The following is a 16,097-nucleotide window of genomic DNA, read 5'->3' as shown; positions in this document are numbered from 1 at the left end:
ACTAGTTTTGGAGGAAAGCTTATATTTGATTGTGTTTTCAATTAAAAACTGACAGAAAGTACAAAAATCTTTGAAAAAGAAAATCTGAAAAAAAGAAAAAGAAACAGAAGTTAGATTCCTCTTTTGTACGTATTGCATTTCCTGTTTGTCTGGGGGCTTGGTTTTTAGTCAGGCAGGTAATAAAGACTACAGCACTGTGCCTTTTGACAGCACAGTAATAAACAGCCGAGTCTGATGAACTGAGATCAGAGATTTTCAGGACTCCCTTCAGTGTTTCTGTTCTGTCCAGTTCAGTCCGGCCTTTAAATCCATCTTCAAACGTGGGTTCACTTGTAGCACTGAAACTGAAGACGATCAAGACCATGGCTGTATCCTTCTGCTGATACCATTGCATACACTCTAAGAAATGAAATGTTGTATTTAATTAATAAAGTTATGTCAACCGGTCCCACAAAACTTAGTTGCTTAAATGGAAAAGGTAATATACAATTAATTGTAACATAATGTTTTAAGTAAATCATTCATAACGGTGTTAATTAAATGGGACATTACACAATTATTTTGAATAAATGTAAATTATTGTCTAGAATTTAATGACTATAGCTTGAACTAACATAACTTGATTAAGTTCAATTTATTAAACAAAATTAAGCTTTGCTAATGTTATCCATTTGTGTTGATTATACTTGCTCGGTTAAAAAAGAAAACTACTCGAGTCACTTTAACTTTATTCACCTTTGGTTTTGAAATATAATTAAGTCAAAAAATTAATGTTGACCTTCAAGGTACATTACTATATCTGGGATTATCATGACTGATAAAATTATTACAAATATGTAAGCAAAACTTACATATGAATACAAAGTGTACAAATACAATTGAAGAAACCAACATAAGTCCACGTATAAAATGCCAATAGACAAATATAAATAATAATTCAAAAATATAAAACTTGTTTGTGAATCTTCACCATCCGATAATGTTCAATCCCATTATAGCTTTATATTAAATCAACAATATTTGACGTCAACAATGTCTTAACAGGTGTTGCCTACTGAAATAAAAACTAAAGAGGCAAATCCTTGTTTTCTATATGGAGGGAGGTTAAATTAACTGAAGTTTACAATCAAGATTTATGCTGCAGAAAATTCTCACTTCACCGTTAGAACATACTAAGTTCAGACTTTACATACATGCTGACTTATCAAGAACATTTTTATGAAAAATACAATGTTTACAGTTTTCATCAAAAGGAGAAATAGAAAATCAGCAATATTTACGTAACAAAGCAGTCCAAAATCCAAAGAACTGAGCCTCCCCAAGCAAGTCGATGACCAACTGCAGTCCTGTCTGCTTATTACAAACCATCATTGATCACAGCTTTATTTTGTCTAGCAGCAGTCCAAAAATAAAGTAAGTCAACACAATTCAAGTGTCCAAAGCCAGGTTCAGTCTTGTCTGGTGCAGGTGATTTTACTCATGCAGTTTGTTTTTGAGGACCTGCACTTAAGTGGAGAGCTTGTTCCCATCCAATTCCATAAACACTTTCTGAAGAAATTCGAAAGTGTATCGCAGCTCCTTGGGATAAACAGTAGATCAAGCCAAGCAGGACTGCACATCCATTTGCAACCTCTCTCAGATCTCGCAGCACTGTGCAGCCTTCAATGACGACGGCAACATCCTCAGGTGGACCTGAAGCATCTACTCCATCATGTCGAACAATGTAGACACCCAAAGCCAGTCTCTCCATTTCCGTCATTGCATCAATACCAGTATCCTCAGTAGCCTATGACAAAAAAAGAGAGCCATTATTAATTATGCATCTATGACACTAGAAACAAACCCAAAAGATGTTAAGTTTACAATTAGAGAACACAATACTAATTCCCAAGAAGTATATTTGATTATTATTTTGCCTGTGTTTAAATAAGACAGATTTTTATTTATTTGGCTTAACTTTACAAAATATTATACATTAATGTAGAAATTGTTGTCCATTATGTTTTTGGTTGATCAATCATCATATTAATTTTTTTTGAAAATTTGATTTATTGCCAACATTGGCAAAAATCTATATAGCATAACATGCATGTTCTGAGCCTACAACACATTTCAGTTCACAGGTTTGTGAAATTAAAATATAAAAATATATATTTTTTCTGTATCAATTTATGATTGACAAAGAATGCGACTTACCCAGTAGTCCTTAATAAGGCTGTCAGGCTTTTCAATCAAGTAGACGCACAACGCCTTTAGGATGCATGTCCGTCGTACTTCAACACTGGGATTCTGTGGGAAACCAACAACTGATTTTGAACATTTTATTTGAGGAAACTGCCATTGTCACATTGACAAATCTATTACGACCTCATTCTACCATGCTTTTAATTAATTGATTTGTGCACTTTTCATGAAATGTCAGTTGTAAATCTGCAGTTCAGTTTGTGGTATTGAATCTGCATTTGTCAATTGCCTGATACACACTTTTACTTTTAAGGACATCATTTTGAGAAAATAATTTCACCGTTTAGCGAGCCACATTTTACATAAATAGCTCAAGTGTTTCTCAAGCTTATACCATTGACACCTTGAAGGAGGCAGTACTGTTCAGTTTGATCTAAAATAAACAATTTAATGGACGAATGAAAAAATTGCATCAGACAATTCAGAAAAGCAGATTCAACACTTCACAAGCAGAGTTGCAGATGTTCAACTGACATTTCATGATAAATGTACACAAAATATAAAGTATCCTTTTTATAAGTTAAAAACATTTACAGAAATACATCTATTTGTACAAATCATAGAATTCTGTATTAGTGGATAGCAAATCATATTTGTAAATAGTGTAGTATTTGTATTAGCAATAGAAAGGTTAAAGACCATAATAATAATAATAATAAAAAAAGCATAATTATGTTTAGAGTAAATGTTAAACCCCCAGGGGTCGGAGCACAATACACCCAAAACACATACCATGTCCATTTCTGCAATGATTACGTCGATATCATGTCTTGCTGTTCCCCCCTTCTTTTTGAATACCCTCAATAGCTGGCTAGAGTAATGATCCAGTCGGGACATAAAGGTTGAGAACAGGGGGACTGTGGTGATGAGGGTGAATTCTGCATTTACCTGTATTAAAACACAAATTCACTATGAGTCTCTTAAGTTAAAACAAATATATTTAAAATGATCACATATGGTGTAGAGCAGGCATGTCAAACTCAAACTCTGTGGGCTACATCTGGCCGTGGTACAATTATATCCAGTTTGCCTTTAAAAGTGGAGCTGGCGTGTTCATAATAATAATAATATTAAGACAGCACTATAAGACTGTTTGGCACTCAGTACCATTTCTTAATTTTTGCCCTCTCTGAAACTTGAGTGTGACACCCTGGTGTAGAGGGAACATGTGTTTGCTTTTGGCTAAATGTTTTTAGTTGGTGGTTCAATTTATCTGTAACCAATTTATATGGATGTATGTGTAATGTGCATTGTAATATAGAGTAGAACAACCACATGCATGGATTCTTACCACATTGCCTCCAAACCTGTCAATTAAATATGGGCTCATTTGTTTTATACCCAAATACAGTATTTAGACATTAATTCCACGTATTTAAATTAAATACAGATGATGAATAATACTTTACCTGGCTCTCAGAAAACAGGGCTGGACATCTGTTTTTGAACTCTGCTATGAAGGGCATATCTTCCAACAACTTCCTGTCTTCTGTAGGCAAAGGTTCTTTCCATTTTACTTTTGATTACCTGTTGGTTGTTCTTCTTTTTCAATATTACTTGTTCTGTAGTCCTTAAATGTAAAACATCAACATGACATCGACTCAAATAAGTTTTAAGTGCATTCCATGTTTTGAATGAGCATCGGCATTCATAATATGTGCATGGATATCTGGAGTGTCCCTGACCCTAATGGCCATGGATTAATTTATAGTGTTTTAGTAATTGGTACCTTGTAGATTCACTTTCAGGACACTGTTTGCACCTCCACATTCAGAGCCTAAAAAAAAGACATGAAAGTGTTAATGATCCAGAATCCCTTCCAAATCTATAGCAATTATATTTGAGCCACTGACTGGCTCGTCTCATGATGGGTGCAGTGTATGCCCGCCTTAAGAACAGACACTAGGGGTGCTCCGATCACGATCGGCCGATCGTTAATGCGCATCTCGTCAGTAAAGCCGGTTCTCTAACAGCTGCTCTATGTGAAATCACGCACGGAATTAACCGCTGATTAGAGAACGGCTTTACTGACGAGATGCGCATTAACGATCGGCCGATCGTGATCGGAGCAGCCCTACAGACAGCAGCACTAATGTAATACTATAATGGAGTTTAAAAAAACAAAACAAAAACAATACTAGTTTAAAACTGTAGCCTACTGGAGCTAAAAAAAAAAAAAAAAAAAAAACATTAAAAAAAGAACATGGCTATGCCATGTACTATATTAGGCTAATGTTAAATATTAATAAAAAAATAAAGCGCACTGTTTAAAGCTAAGTTACAACACAACTAAACTAAAATAACTAGACAGATTTCTAATATTTCGGTAATTTAATGACCACTTCTAACACTTAACTATGACAAGGATACAGGCTAATTCTGTGTTAATTAAGCTAACAAGAAATCATTTTAAACTATCAACAAAGTATACGTCTAAGCACACAAAAACATTTCACAAATGTACAACTGTAAAATATATTACTAAAAAAAGTTATACTTACCAAATAATTTATGGATGATAACGGATTTAAAAAAGTTGGCCAAGGGCAGGTGGAAAATGGATGCTTCTTCCTGTGCGTGTGCGAAATTGCAAGTACGGGAAGCGCTTTGGGACAATCTTCAACCGCTAGTAGGTTTAAAATGATCTGGTTAAGTTGGTTTAAATCTGTGCCATTTTGTAGACTTGAAATATTATACTATTAATTTAAAGCAATGAAACTTGCTTATTTTTACTATATAAACATAATACTTTTAGTAATTTTACCATAAAACTAGTATTTAAATTAAACTACACCCATGCTTCATTTCTAAGAGTGTAGTATCCATGTTACTGTCATCATAACTACAATTTATCACTGCAGATTTCTCGTTGGCTAAAATGGATGTGGGGTTCTGTTGAACGGTCACACATCGCACCATCCCTGTGACAATATAATCAATAAAATCAAATATAAATATATGTTTTAATAGATATTCATTTTAAAAGCAAAGACCAATAACAAAACTGATATATACAGTAGCTATAATAATTTGATCATTCTGCTCTCAACGGACATCTTACCTATATATAATAATAAATAAACGCACAGTCCATACGCAGCTCTGAACATCCTTCTAAAACAGGGTTAAAAAATACTCTGGCTATGCACACAGCAAAAATAATCTGACAAGGTGAGAGAGAGAGTACAAGACTTTAATATCAACAGAGAGAGAGGAATACCTGTACATTAAAGTCACATCTCCCCCTACTGACTGCGTCACATCAACAAGACCTTTGTGTGAAAGTGCTTTTGGCATAAGGGAGGGGTGTAAAATGATTAATGTAATTCTACTGTATGTGCGGGTTGTAAGGTTCTGCTGACTTGTCTGTAGAGATATGGGTTTATTTTTTTGTGGTTGAGACAGGTGGGATTTAGAGGTTGCCATCCAATGGGTTTTTGTTGTACAATTTATTAGTGTTTATTCACTGTGTAAACTAGCAGCACACAGATACACAGCATCAATCCCCTCCTTAACATCAACTTTCAGGGTCCATTGCTTCTTCTCTGTACCTGACACTGTAAAACCGGTTCCAAAATCCTTCTCAGTCGAGCCAGAGCTAACAATGTAGCTCCCAACAAGCACTAGCTCTCCTTTTATTTGTCTGTACCAGTATTTGTATTCATAATTTGTATCATTTTGGTAACAGTGTATTTCAACTGAGAAGCCTGGAAGTCTGGATATGTATTTCGGCCATTGAGTGATCAGAACACCGTCACTGAAATCTGCTGGAAATACAAAGATATCGTAATAAACAGGATATGTTTTTTCATTAGAAATCTACAGTACATTTATTATAATCCATGAAGATCACTGTCAATTCTTATTTCAAGTTAAACTTTAATACCTTTTAGACAAAGCAATGTGAATAGGAGAAGAAAGGAGTCCATTTAGAGTTGCTTTTTATGAAATCTTCTCTGATGTTCAGCAAATTACAAATAAAATAAAAAAATAAGCTAGTTTTTCATATATTTATAAAGCCACACCCCTTTGTTGCTTAGTCATTGGTGGAAAAAAAGAGAGCATTTTTGATCTGTTACAAAAGCTCTTGCCTACATAAGCGACTGCTTTCTTTTAAGAGATTGATTTGGCAATATGTCTCACAGCGAAAACAGCACATGATATTCACAACGAATACTATCAGAGTTCAGCATGAGCATGTTTTAAGTTAATATTGTAATGAGATTAAAATAGCACTCCCTTGAATATGGACACTTTTTCACAATGACATTTGGAACGTGGTTGTCTACTATAGCAGGGTAAACTTACAGGTAAAAGGCAAATATATTTTACACAATTATTGTGGTTGCAAATTATAAGTAGGTACAAAGTCATTGCCTTTTGTCGCCATTTTTTTTCAAGTCAAAATTCATAATTTCCACTGCCACTGTCTTTATGAGTGAATCAGTGAATCATTCACTCAATCAGTTTGTTCATTCAGAACACCACTACTGTGTGTTGCTTGGAGATGCACAGCATAACAGAATATTTATCTGTGGATATGAATTGGAATATTTTTGTTGATGTAAAAAAAAAAAAAAAAAAAAAAAAAAAACATTCTGAAGTATTAGTTTACCTATATATGTTTACCTATAGAAGGCTGCAAAGAACGCTCTTGCTAAGGTGGAATATTGCTTAATTAATTTATTGATTAATTTACTGAATTCAATGATGAACTGCCTTTAACTATAATTTTGCATTATTGACCAACTGTTTTCCTAATGAATGTTGTTCAGTTGCTTTGACGCAATGTATTTTGTTTAAAGCGCTATATAAATAAAGGTGACTTGACTTGACTTGACTTGGTTGATGTAATGCATCAAAATATAAGTATTTACTGGCAACATTTCTTTTCTTTCCATCCACCATCTTGGATGTTTCACAGAAACTGTTGAAATGCATTCTGGTATTGCATTATATGTGAATGCTACGTTAAGTTGGCCAGCACACATGCCGCTGTCTGGGTGGATCATGTACTCAGTTTGGGAGCAACACTTATATCTGATTGTGTTTTCTATTAAGAACTTTACAAAAATATTATTTGATGTAGAAATTAAATGCTGTAACAAGCCTTTTCATTAGTGTCACATTTGAACCTCAAGAACATTAGATTGGCTTTTTTGTGTATTTCCTGTTTGTCTGGTGGTTTGGTTTTTAGTCAGGCAGGTAATAAAGACTACAGCACTGTGCATACTGACAGCACAGTAATAAACAGCCGAGTCTGATAAACTGAGATCAGAGATTTTCAGAACTCCCTTCAGTGTTTCTGTTCTTTCCAATTTAAACCGGCCTTCATATCCTTCCTCATAGGTGGGGTCACTTGTAGCACTGTAACTTAACACGATCAAGACCATGGCTGTATCCTTCTGCTGATACCATAACATGTAAGGCTTGTTACTGTCATCATAACTACAATTTATCTCTGCTATTTTCTTCGCGCTGGCTAATATGGCTGTTGGGTTCTGTTGAACATTCACACATTTCACCATCCCTGTAAAATACAAAAATGTTTTAAGAGATGTTCTCTTTCAAAGCAAAGTACATAAACGAAAATTATAAATTATAATAATTTGTTCATGTTACTATCAAAAGACATCTTACCTAAGTATAATAAGAAATAAATGCACAGTCCATATGCAGCTCTAAACATACTTCTACAACAGCGTTACAAATACTCTGGTTACGCACACAGCAAAAATAATGTGATGATAGAGAGTAGTGTATGAGTCTTTAGTATAGACAGAGAAGAAGGGAGGAAGGGCGGAAGGGAGGAGTGTGACATGATTAATTCATTTGAATGTGCAAGTTGTCAGGTTCTGCTGACTGGTTTGTACAAATATGGGTTTATTTATTCATGGTTAAGGCAGGTGTGACTGCACGATGATTTTTTCTTTTTATTATTTATATATTGTGTAAACTAGCAGCACACAGATACACAGCATCCATCCCATCCATAACATCCAGTTTCAGGGTCAATTAATTAGTCTCTGTACTTGACACTGTGTAATTGTTTTCAAAACCTTCCTCAATAGAGGAAGAAATACCAATGTAGCCCCCATCAAGCACTAGCTCTCCTCCAGTATTTGTAATCGTAGTCTGTATCATTCTGGTAATAGTACATTTCCACTGAAGAGCCTGGAAGACTGGATATATGCTTTGGCCATTGAGTGATCAGAACACCATCACTAAAAACAGCCGGAAATACAAAGATATATTAAACAAAACTGGAAATGTTTTCCTTATCAATCTTAATTTACTTAAAACCACAACCAACACTGTCATTTCTTATTCCAAGTTGAATACCTTTTAGACAAATCAATGAGAATAGAAGAAAGCAATCCATTCAAAGATGCTTTTTTTGTGTGAAATGTTCTCTGATGTTCAGTTAATAAAAAATAAAAATAAAATTGTAGTTCATATACTGTATTATGAAGTCACACTCCTTTGTTGCAATGCCACTGGTGGGGAAAAAAAGAGGACACTTTTGTTCTGCTTCAAAAGCTCTTGCCTCCGTCAGCGGCTGACTTCTTTTAAGTGACTAATTTCAAATAAGGAAAGCAACTCTGCTCAACACAACAAACACTGCATGATTCAGTGGATACTAGTGGAGTTTAACAATAGCTGGTTGCAAAGACAATACTTTAAACTTTCTTTTCACTATTACAAAGTACAAATTTAACAAAGTAAAAATTATTACGACCCAACTGAAGATCTGTATTATAAATCAATTTAAATGTCAGTCTTTTGTGAAAATATCTTTGCCACATTTCCCTGAAGGACTACAAAAATATCCCCAAAGTTATAGTATCATTACTCAGAAAATCAGAGCAAAGTTATTTTCAAAAAGTCAGTTCTGATGTTTTCCATAAATTAAAATGCAGGTTAATCACTGGAACTCAAGCTATTGGGAAATGTGTCTGGCATATTATACATGACCATTTGCTCAACCAATTCATCCATTCAGAACCCGTTAATACATGTATGTTTTGCATGGAGAGGCACAACACAACAAAATATTTTTGCTGTGGATTTGACTGAAACTGTTTTTGTTGCATGAAATGTAAGTATTTATTGGAAATATTTCTCTCGACTGCATCCATCATCTTGGATGTTTCACAGATACTGTCGCAATACATCCTGGTATTGTGTTATCTGTGAAGGATATGTTACTGTAAAATTTGGCCAGCATACATGATGCCTTAAAATGTTGTCTAGGTAGGTCTACTGGTTTTGGAGGAAAGCTTATATTTGATTGTGTTTTCAATTAAAAACTGATAGAAAAATCAGGAAAAACAGTAAAACAGTGAAAATCTTTGAAAAAGAAAATCTGAAAAAAAAAAGAAACAGAAGTTAGATTCCTCTTTTGTATGTATTGCATTTCCTGTTTGTCTGGTGGTTTGGTTTTTAGTCAGGCAGGTAATAAAGACTACAGCACTGTGCCTTTTGACAGCACAGTAATAAACAGCCGAGTCTGATGAACTGAGATCAGAGATTTTCAGAGCTCCCTTCAGTGTTTCTGTTCTTTTCAGTTCAAACCGGTCTTTAAATCCATCCTCAAACGTGGGGTCACTTGTAGCACTGAAACTGAAGACGATCAAGACCATGGCTGTATCCTTCTGCTGATACCATTGCATATAATCCATGTTACTGTCATCATAACTACAATTTATCACCGCAGATTTCTCGTTGGCTAAAATGGATGTGGGGTTCTGTTGAACGGTCACACATCGCACCATCCCTGTGACAATATAATCAATAAAATCAAATATAAATATATGTTTTAATAGATATTCTTTTTAAAAGTAAAGACCAAGAACAAAACTGATATATACAGTAGCTATAATAATTTGATCATTCTGCTCTCAACGGACATCTTACCTATATATAATAAGAAATAAATGCACAGTCCATACGCAGCTCTGAACATCCTTCTAAAACAGGGTTAAAAAATACTCTGGCTATGCACAGCAAAAATAATCTGACAAGGTGAGAGAGAGAGAGTACAAGACTTTAATATCAACAGAGAGAGAGGAATACCTGTACATTAAAGTCACATCTCCCCCTACTGACTGCATCACATCAACAAGACCTTTGTGTGAAAGTGCTTTTGGCATAAGGGAGGGGTGTAAAATGATTAATGTAATTCTACTGTATGTGCGGGTTGTAAAGTTCTGCTGACTTGTCTGTAGAGATATGGGTTTATTTCTTTGTGGTTGAGGCAGGTTTGATTTAGAGGTTGCCATCCAATGGGTTTTTGTTGTACAATTTATTAGTGTTTATTCACTGTGTAAACTAGCAGCACACAGATACACAGCATCAATCCCCTCCTTAACATCCACTTTCAGGGTCCATTGCTTCTTCTCTGTACCTGACACTGTAAAACCGGTTCCAAAATCCTTCTCAGTCGAGCCAGAGCTAGCAATGTAGCTCCCAACAAGCGCTAGCTCTCCTTTTATTTGTCTGTACCAGTATTTGTAGTCATAATTTGTATCATTTTGGTAACAGTGTATTTCCACTGAGAAGCCTGGAAGCAGACATGGGGACTTGTGACTTGGTGACTTGGACTCGAGTCGACTCGAGTCGCTATTTTTATAACTTGAGACTTGACTCGGACTTGGAAGTTAGAGACTCGGGACTTGACTTGACTTGAGACACGATGACTTGAATGACTTGAGTGTTAATCACATCATGTTTTCAGTTTGAATATAAAATATATAAATTATTTTTTTAAATAAAGTTAATTACTCAGCTGGAGCGCAGGCTGAGAATAGCGTCGTGACTGGATCAGGACACAATCATCAGTCATGCCCTCTCTACCTTACACACACCACGCCCACTTAGATCAGATATCACATCACATCAACATGTCAGCCTGAGAGGTACCGAGGGTCATCGCTTTTGTCTTCAATAGTTCGCGCCTAAAAACGCGTGGAAAACGCTAGTCGCGCCGCTTTCTCCTTCTTTCCAAAGCGCTCGGGCAGAAGTGCTCCTGGGGCGTCTGTCGTTGCTAAGCATCCATGACAAGCTCTCTCTCAATGAAGATGCGGAAATTTCAGCAAAGGATAAATGTATTTGCAGCACTAAAAATCGCTCGCAGTAGCTCTGCTACTAAATTCATTTCAAAATGGCAATCCATATACAGCCATGAACAGCTGTTCCTTCATCTTAGCTGAGCTTTCAACGTTGATACGAGAAAGGATGAAGCTGATTGGTTAGTTATTGTCACATGACCTGCGGTGCGCTTGCGGCATTCTGAAAAGTTTAGATGTTGAGCGCGTTGCTTCCATTATGAGCGCGCATACCGCGCGCCTACATTGGAAATAACGAACTTGCGCGCACAAAAGACGTGATGTGAACGGCCCCTAATGATCCGCTAGCAGGCCGTCAAAAAAACGCATTCCAGGGGCGGCGCTAGGGCTGGGCTAAGGGGCATAAGCCCTGAATATTTTGTTACCTTGTCTTTCTCATAGAGCAAAACAATTAATCAGAAAAACAAATGTAGCTGCCGCGATTACCCAATCATGACAAGTGCATATTACATATATATATATATATATATATACAGTACAGAATATAAATATGACGTATTTTCAGTTGTTTCATACTTTTTTGTTATGTACAGTACAGACCAAAAGTTTGGACACCTTCTCATTCAAAGAGTTTTCTTTATTTTCATGACTATTGACTATTGTAGAGTCACACTGAAGGCATCAAGGGCTATTTGAGCAAGAAGGAGAGTGATGGGGTGCTGCGCCAGATGACCTGGCCTCCACAGTCACCGGACCTGAACCCAATCGAGATGGTTTAGGGGTGAGCTGGACCGCAGACAGAAAGCAAAAGGGCCAACAAGTGCTAAGCATCTCTCGGGGAACTCCTTCAAGACTGTTAAAGACCATTTCAGGTGACGACCTCTTGAAGCTCATCAAGAGAATGCCAAGAGTGTGCAAAGCAGTAATCAAAGCAGAAGGTGGCTACTTTGAAGAACCTACAATATGACATATTTTCAGTTGCTTCACACTTTTTTGTTATGTATATAATTCCACGTGTTAATTCATAGTTTTGATGCCTTCAGTGTGAATCTACAATTTTCATAGTCATGAAAATAAAGAAAACTCTTTGAATGAGAAGATGTGTCCAAACTTTTGGTCTGTACTGTACATAACAAAAAAGTATGAAACAACTGAAAATACGTCATATTTATATTCTATACTCTGAGAGAGATAGAGACAGTGTGTGTGTGTGTGTGTGTGTGTGTGAGAGAGAGAGAGAGAGAGAGAGAGAGAGGAGAAATGTAACAGTTTAATGTTGTATGTAAACTGTGTTTGAGAGAGAGAGAGAGAGAGAGAGAGAGAGAGATGTTCAGAGAGGAGTCTGTTGGATGTTTAGTTTTATGGACTCAATGTTGAAAATGTAAAACATTTCAAACACTGTTGGCAGAAGTGAAAAATAAATAATTTTAGGAAGTTACAATTTTGTTTGATTCCATGATGTATTTTACTGAACATGAGTATTTACAATGCAAATCCAAATTATTTTAATTTACTGACAGTTACTTATATCTTGTCTTTTAACTTTATTAAGATCAGATTCTGCAGGTAAAATAACAATATTAAGGTGACTTGACTTGGACTTGACTTGACATAGCTTGTGACTTGACTTGACTTGACTTGCCCAAGAAAAAAATACTTGGGACTTACTTGAGACTTGAAGGTTAAGACTTGAGACTTACTTGAGACTTGCACATGTGTGACTTGGTCCCATCTCTGCCTGGAAGTCTGGATATGTATTTCGACCATTGAGTGATCAGAACACCGTCACTGAAATCTGCTGGAAATACAAAGATATCGTAAAAAACAGGATATGTTTTTTCATTCGAAATCTACAGTACATTTATTCTAAACCACGAAGATCACTGTCAATTCTTATTTCAAGTTAAACTTTAATACCTTTTAGACAAAGCAATGTGAATAGGAGAAGAAAGGAGTCCATTTAGAGTTGCTTTTTATGAAATGTTCTCTGATGTTCAGCAAATTACAAAAAAAATAAAATAAAAAAAATAAGCTAGTACTTCATATATTTATAAAGCCACACCCCTTTGTTGCTTAGTCATTGGTGGAAAAAAAGAGAGCATTTTTTTATCTTTTCCAAAAGCTCTTGCCTCCATAAGCGACTGCTTTCTTTTAAGGGATTGATTTGGCAATATGTCTCACAGCGAAAACAGCACATGATATTCACAACGAATACTATCAGAGTTCAGCATGAGCATGTTTTAAGTTAATATTGTAATGAGATTAAAAATAGCACACCCTTGAATATGGACACTTTTTCACAATGACATTTGGAACGTGGTTGTCTACTATAGCAGGGTAAACTTACAGGTAAAAGGCAAATATATTTTACACAATTATTGTGGTTGCAAATTATAAGTAGGTACAAAGTCATTGCCTTTTGGCAAATGTCACCATTTTTTCAAGTCAAAATGCATCATTTCCACTGCCACTGTCTTTATGAGTGCATCAGTGAATCATTCACTCAATCAGTTTGTTCATTCAGAACACCACTACTGTGTGTTGCTTGGAGATGCACAGCACAACAGAATATTTATCTGTGGATATGAATTGGAATATTTTTGTTGATGTAGCATAAAAAAAAAAAAAAAAAATTCTGAAGTATTAGTTTACCTATATATGTTTACCTATAGAAGGCTGCAAAGAACGCTCTTGCTAAGGTGGAATATTGCTTAATTAATTTATTGATTAATTTACTGAATTCAATGATGAACTGCCTTTAACTATAATTTTGCATTATTGACCAACTGTTTTCCTAATGAATGTTGTTCAGTTGCTTTGACGCAATGTATTTTGTTTAAAGCGCTATATAAATAAAGGTGACTTGACTTGACTTGACTTGGTTGATGTAATGCATCAAAATATAAGTATTTACTGGCAACATTTCTTTTCTTTCCATCCACCATCTTGGATGTTTCACAGAAACTGTTGAAATGCATTCTGGTATTGCATTATATGTGAATGCTACGTTAAGTTGGCCAGCACACATGCCGCTGTCTGGGTGGATCCTGTACTCAGTTTGGGAGCAACACTTATATCTGATTGTGTTTTCTATTAAGAACTTTACAAAAATATTATTTGATGTAGAAATGAAATGCTGTAACAAGCCTTTTCATTAGTGTCACATTTGAACCTCAAGAACATTAGATTGGCTTTTTTGTGTATTTCCTGTTTGTCTGGTGGTTTGGTTTTTAGTCAGGCAGGTAATAAAGACTACAGCACTGTGCATACTGACAGCACAGTAATAAACAGCCGAGTCTGATGAACTGAGATCAGAGATTTTCAGGACTCCCTTCAGTGTTTCTGTTCTTTCCAATTTAAACCGGTCTTTAAATCCATCCTCATAGGTGGGGTCACTTGTAGCACTGTAACTTAACACGATCAAGACCATGGCTGTATCCTTCTGCTGATACCATAACATGTTTGGCTTGTTACTGTCATCATAACTACAATTTATGTCTGTTATATTCTTCGCGCTGGCTAATATGGGTGTTGGGTTCTGTTGAACATTCACACATTTCACCATCCCTATAAAAAAACAAAAATGTTTTAAGAGATGTTCTCTTTCAAAGCAAAGAACATAAACGAAAATGATAAATTATAATAATTTGTTCATGTACTATCAAAATACATCTTACCTAAGTATAATAAGAAATAAATGCACAGTCCATATGCAGCTCTAAACATACTTCTACAACAGCGTTACAAATACTCTGGTTACACACACAGCAAAAATAATGTGACGATAGAGATTGTATGAGTCTTTAGTATAGACAGAGAAGAAGGGAGGAAGGGCGGAAGGGAGGAGTGTGACATGATTAATTCATTTGAATGTGCAAGTTGTCAGGTTCTGCTGACTGGTTTGTACAAATATGGGCTTATTTATTCATGGTTAAGGCAGGTGTGATTGCAGGATTTTATTGCATTTTTTGTTAAAGCAATTATTTTTTTGTGTGTGTAAACTAGCAGCACACAGATACACAGCATCAATCCCATCCATAACATCCACTTTCAGGGTCCATTAATTAGTCTCTGTACTTGACACTGTGAAATTAGTTCCAAAACCTTCCTCATTAGAGGAAGAAATAACAATGTAGCCCCCAGCAACAGAATATTTTGCTGTGGATTTGACTGAAACTGTTTTTGTTGCATGAAATGTAAGTATTTATTGGAAATATTTCTCTCGACTGCATCCATCATCTTGGATGTTTTACAGATACTGTCGCAATGCATCCTGGTATTGTGTTATCTGTGAAGGATATGTTACTGTAAAATTTGGCCAGCATACATGATGCCTTAAAATGTTGTCTAGGTAGGTCTACTAGTTTTGGAGGAAAGCTTATATTTGATTGTGTTTTCAATTAAAAACTGACAGAAAGTACAAAAATCTTTGAAAAAGAAAATCTGAAAAAAAGAAAAAGAAACAGAAGTTAGATTCCTCTTTTGTACGTATTGCATTTCCTGTTTGTCTGGTGGCTTGGTTTTTAGTCAGGCAGGTAATAAAGACTACAGCACTGTGCCTTTTGACAGCACAGTAATAAACAGCCGAGTCTGATAAACTGAGATCAGAGATTTTCAGAACTCCCTTCAGTGTTTCTGTTCTGTCCAGTTCAAACCGGTCTTTAAATCCATCTTCAAACGTGGGGTCACCTGTAGCACTGTAACTTAACACGATCAAGACCATGGCTGTATCCTTCTGCTGATACCATTGCATAGTATCCATGTTACTGTCATCATAACTACAAT

General features: G+C 35.6%; 1 protein-coding gene and 1 long non-coding RNA gene across 3 annotated transcripts; both read right to left on the bottom strand.

Moving 5' to 3' along the window:
- Nucleotides 1–409: 409 nt before the first annotated feature.
- On the bottom strand, nucleotides 410–4,927 carry LOC113117888 (uncharacterized). Of its 2 annotated transcripts, XM_026286798.1 has the most exons (6): nucleotides 4,746–4,927; nucleotides 3,974–4,021; nucleotides 3,654–3,814; nucleotides 2,977–3,132; nucleotides 2,197–2,289; nucleotides 410–1,786 (listed from the first exon to the last, which is right to left on the bottom strand). In XM_026286798.1, the coding sequence occupies exons 3-6, from the start codon at nucleotides 3,708–3,710 to the stop codon at nucleotides 1,478–1,480; spliced, it is 615 nt and encodes a 204-aa protein (XP_026142583.1). In that variant the 5' UTR covers nucleotides 3,711–3,814; nucleotides 3,974–4,021; nucleotides 4,746–4,927; the 3' UTR covers nucleotides 410–1,477. The 2 variants fall into 2 exon arrangements, with proteins under 2 accessions (XP_026142583.1, XP_026142584.1); XM_026286799.1 differs by lacking the exon at nucleotides 2,197–2,289.
- A 189-nt stretch (nucleotides 4,928–5,116) lies between these two features.
- On the bottom strand, nucleotides 5,117–6,222 carry LOC113117887 (uncharacterized). Its single transcript, XR_003294223.1, has 3 exons — nucleotides 6,131–6,222; nucleotides 5,306–6,011; nucleotides 5,117–5,165 (listed from the first exon to the last, which is right to left on the bottom strand). It is a non-coding gene; the product is annotated as an uncharacterized LOC113117887 (long non-coding RNA).
- Between the last annotated feature and the right edge of the window lie 9,875 nt (nucleotides 6,223–16,097).

Source organism: Carassius auratus, chromosome 17, assembly GCF_003368295.1.
Source record: "Carassius auratus strain Wakin chromosome 17, ASM336829v1, whole genome shotgun sequence".
Classification (NCBI taxonomy): domain Eukaryota; kingdom Metazoa; phylum Chordata; class Actinopteri; order Cypriniformes; family Cyprinidae; genus Carassius; species Carassius auratus.
The sequence above is the reverse complement of the archived record's forward strand: the minus strand, read 5'-3'. Positions and strand labels throughout refer to the sequence as shown.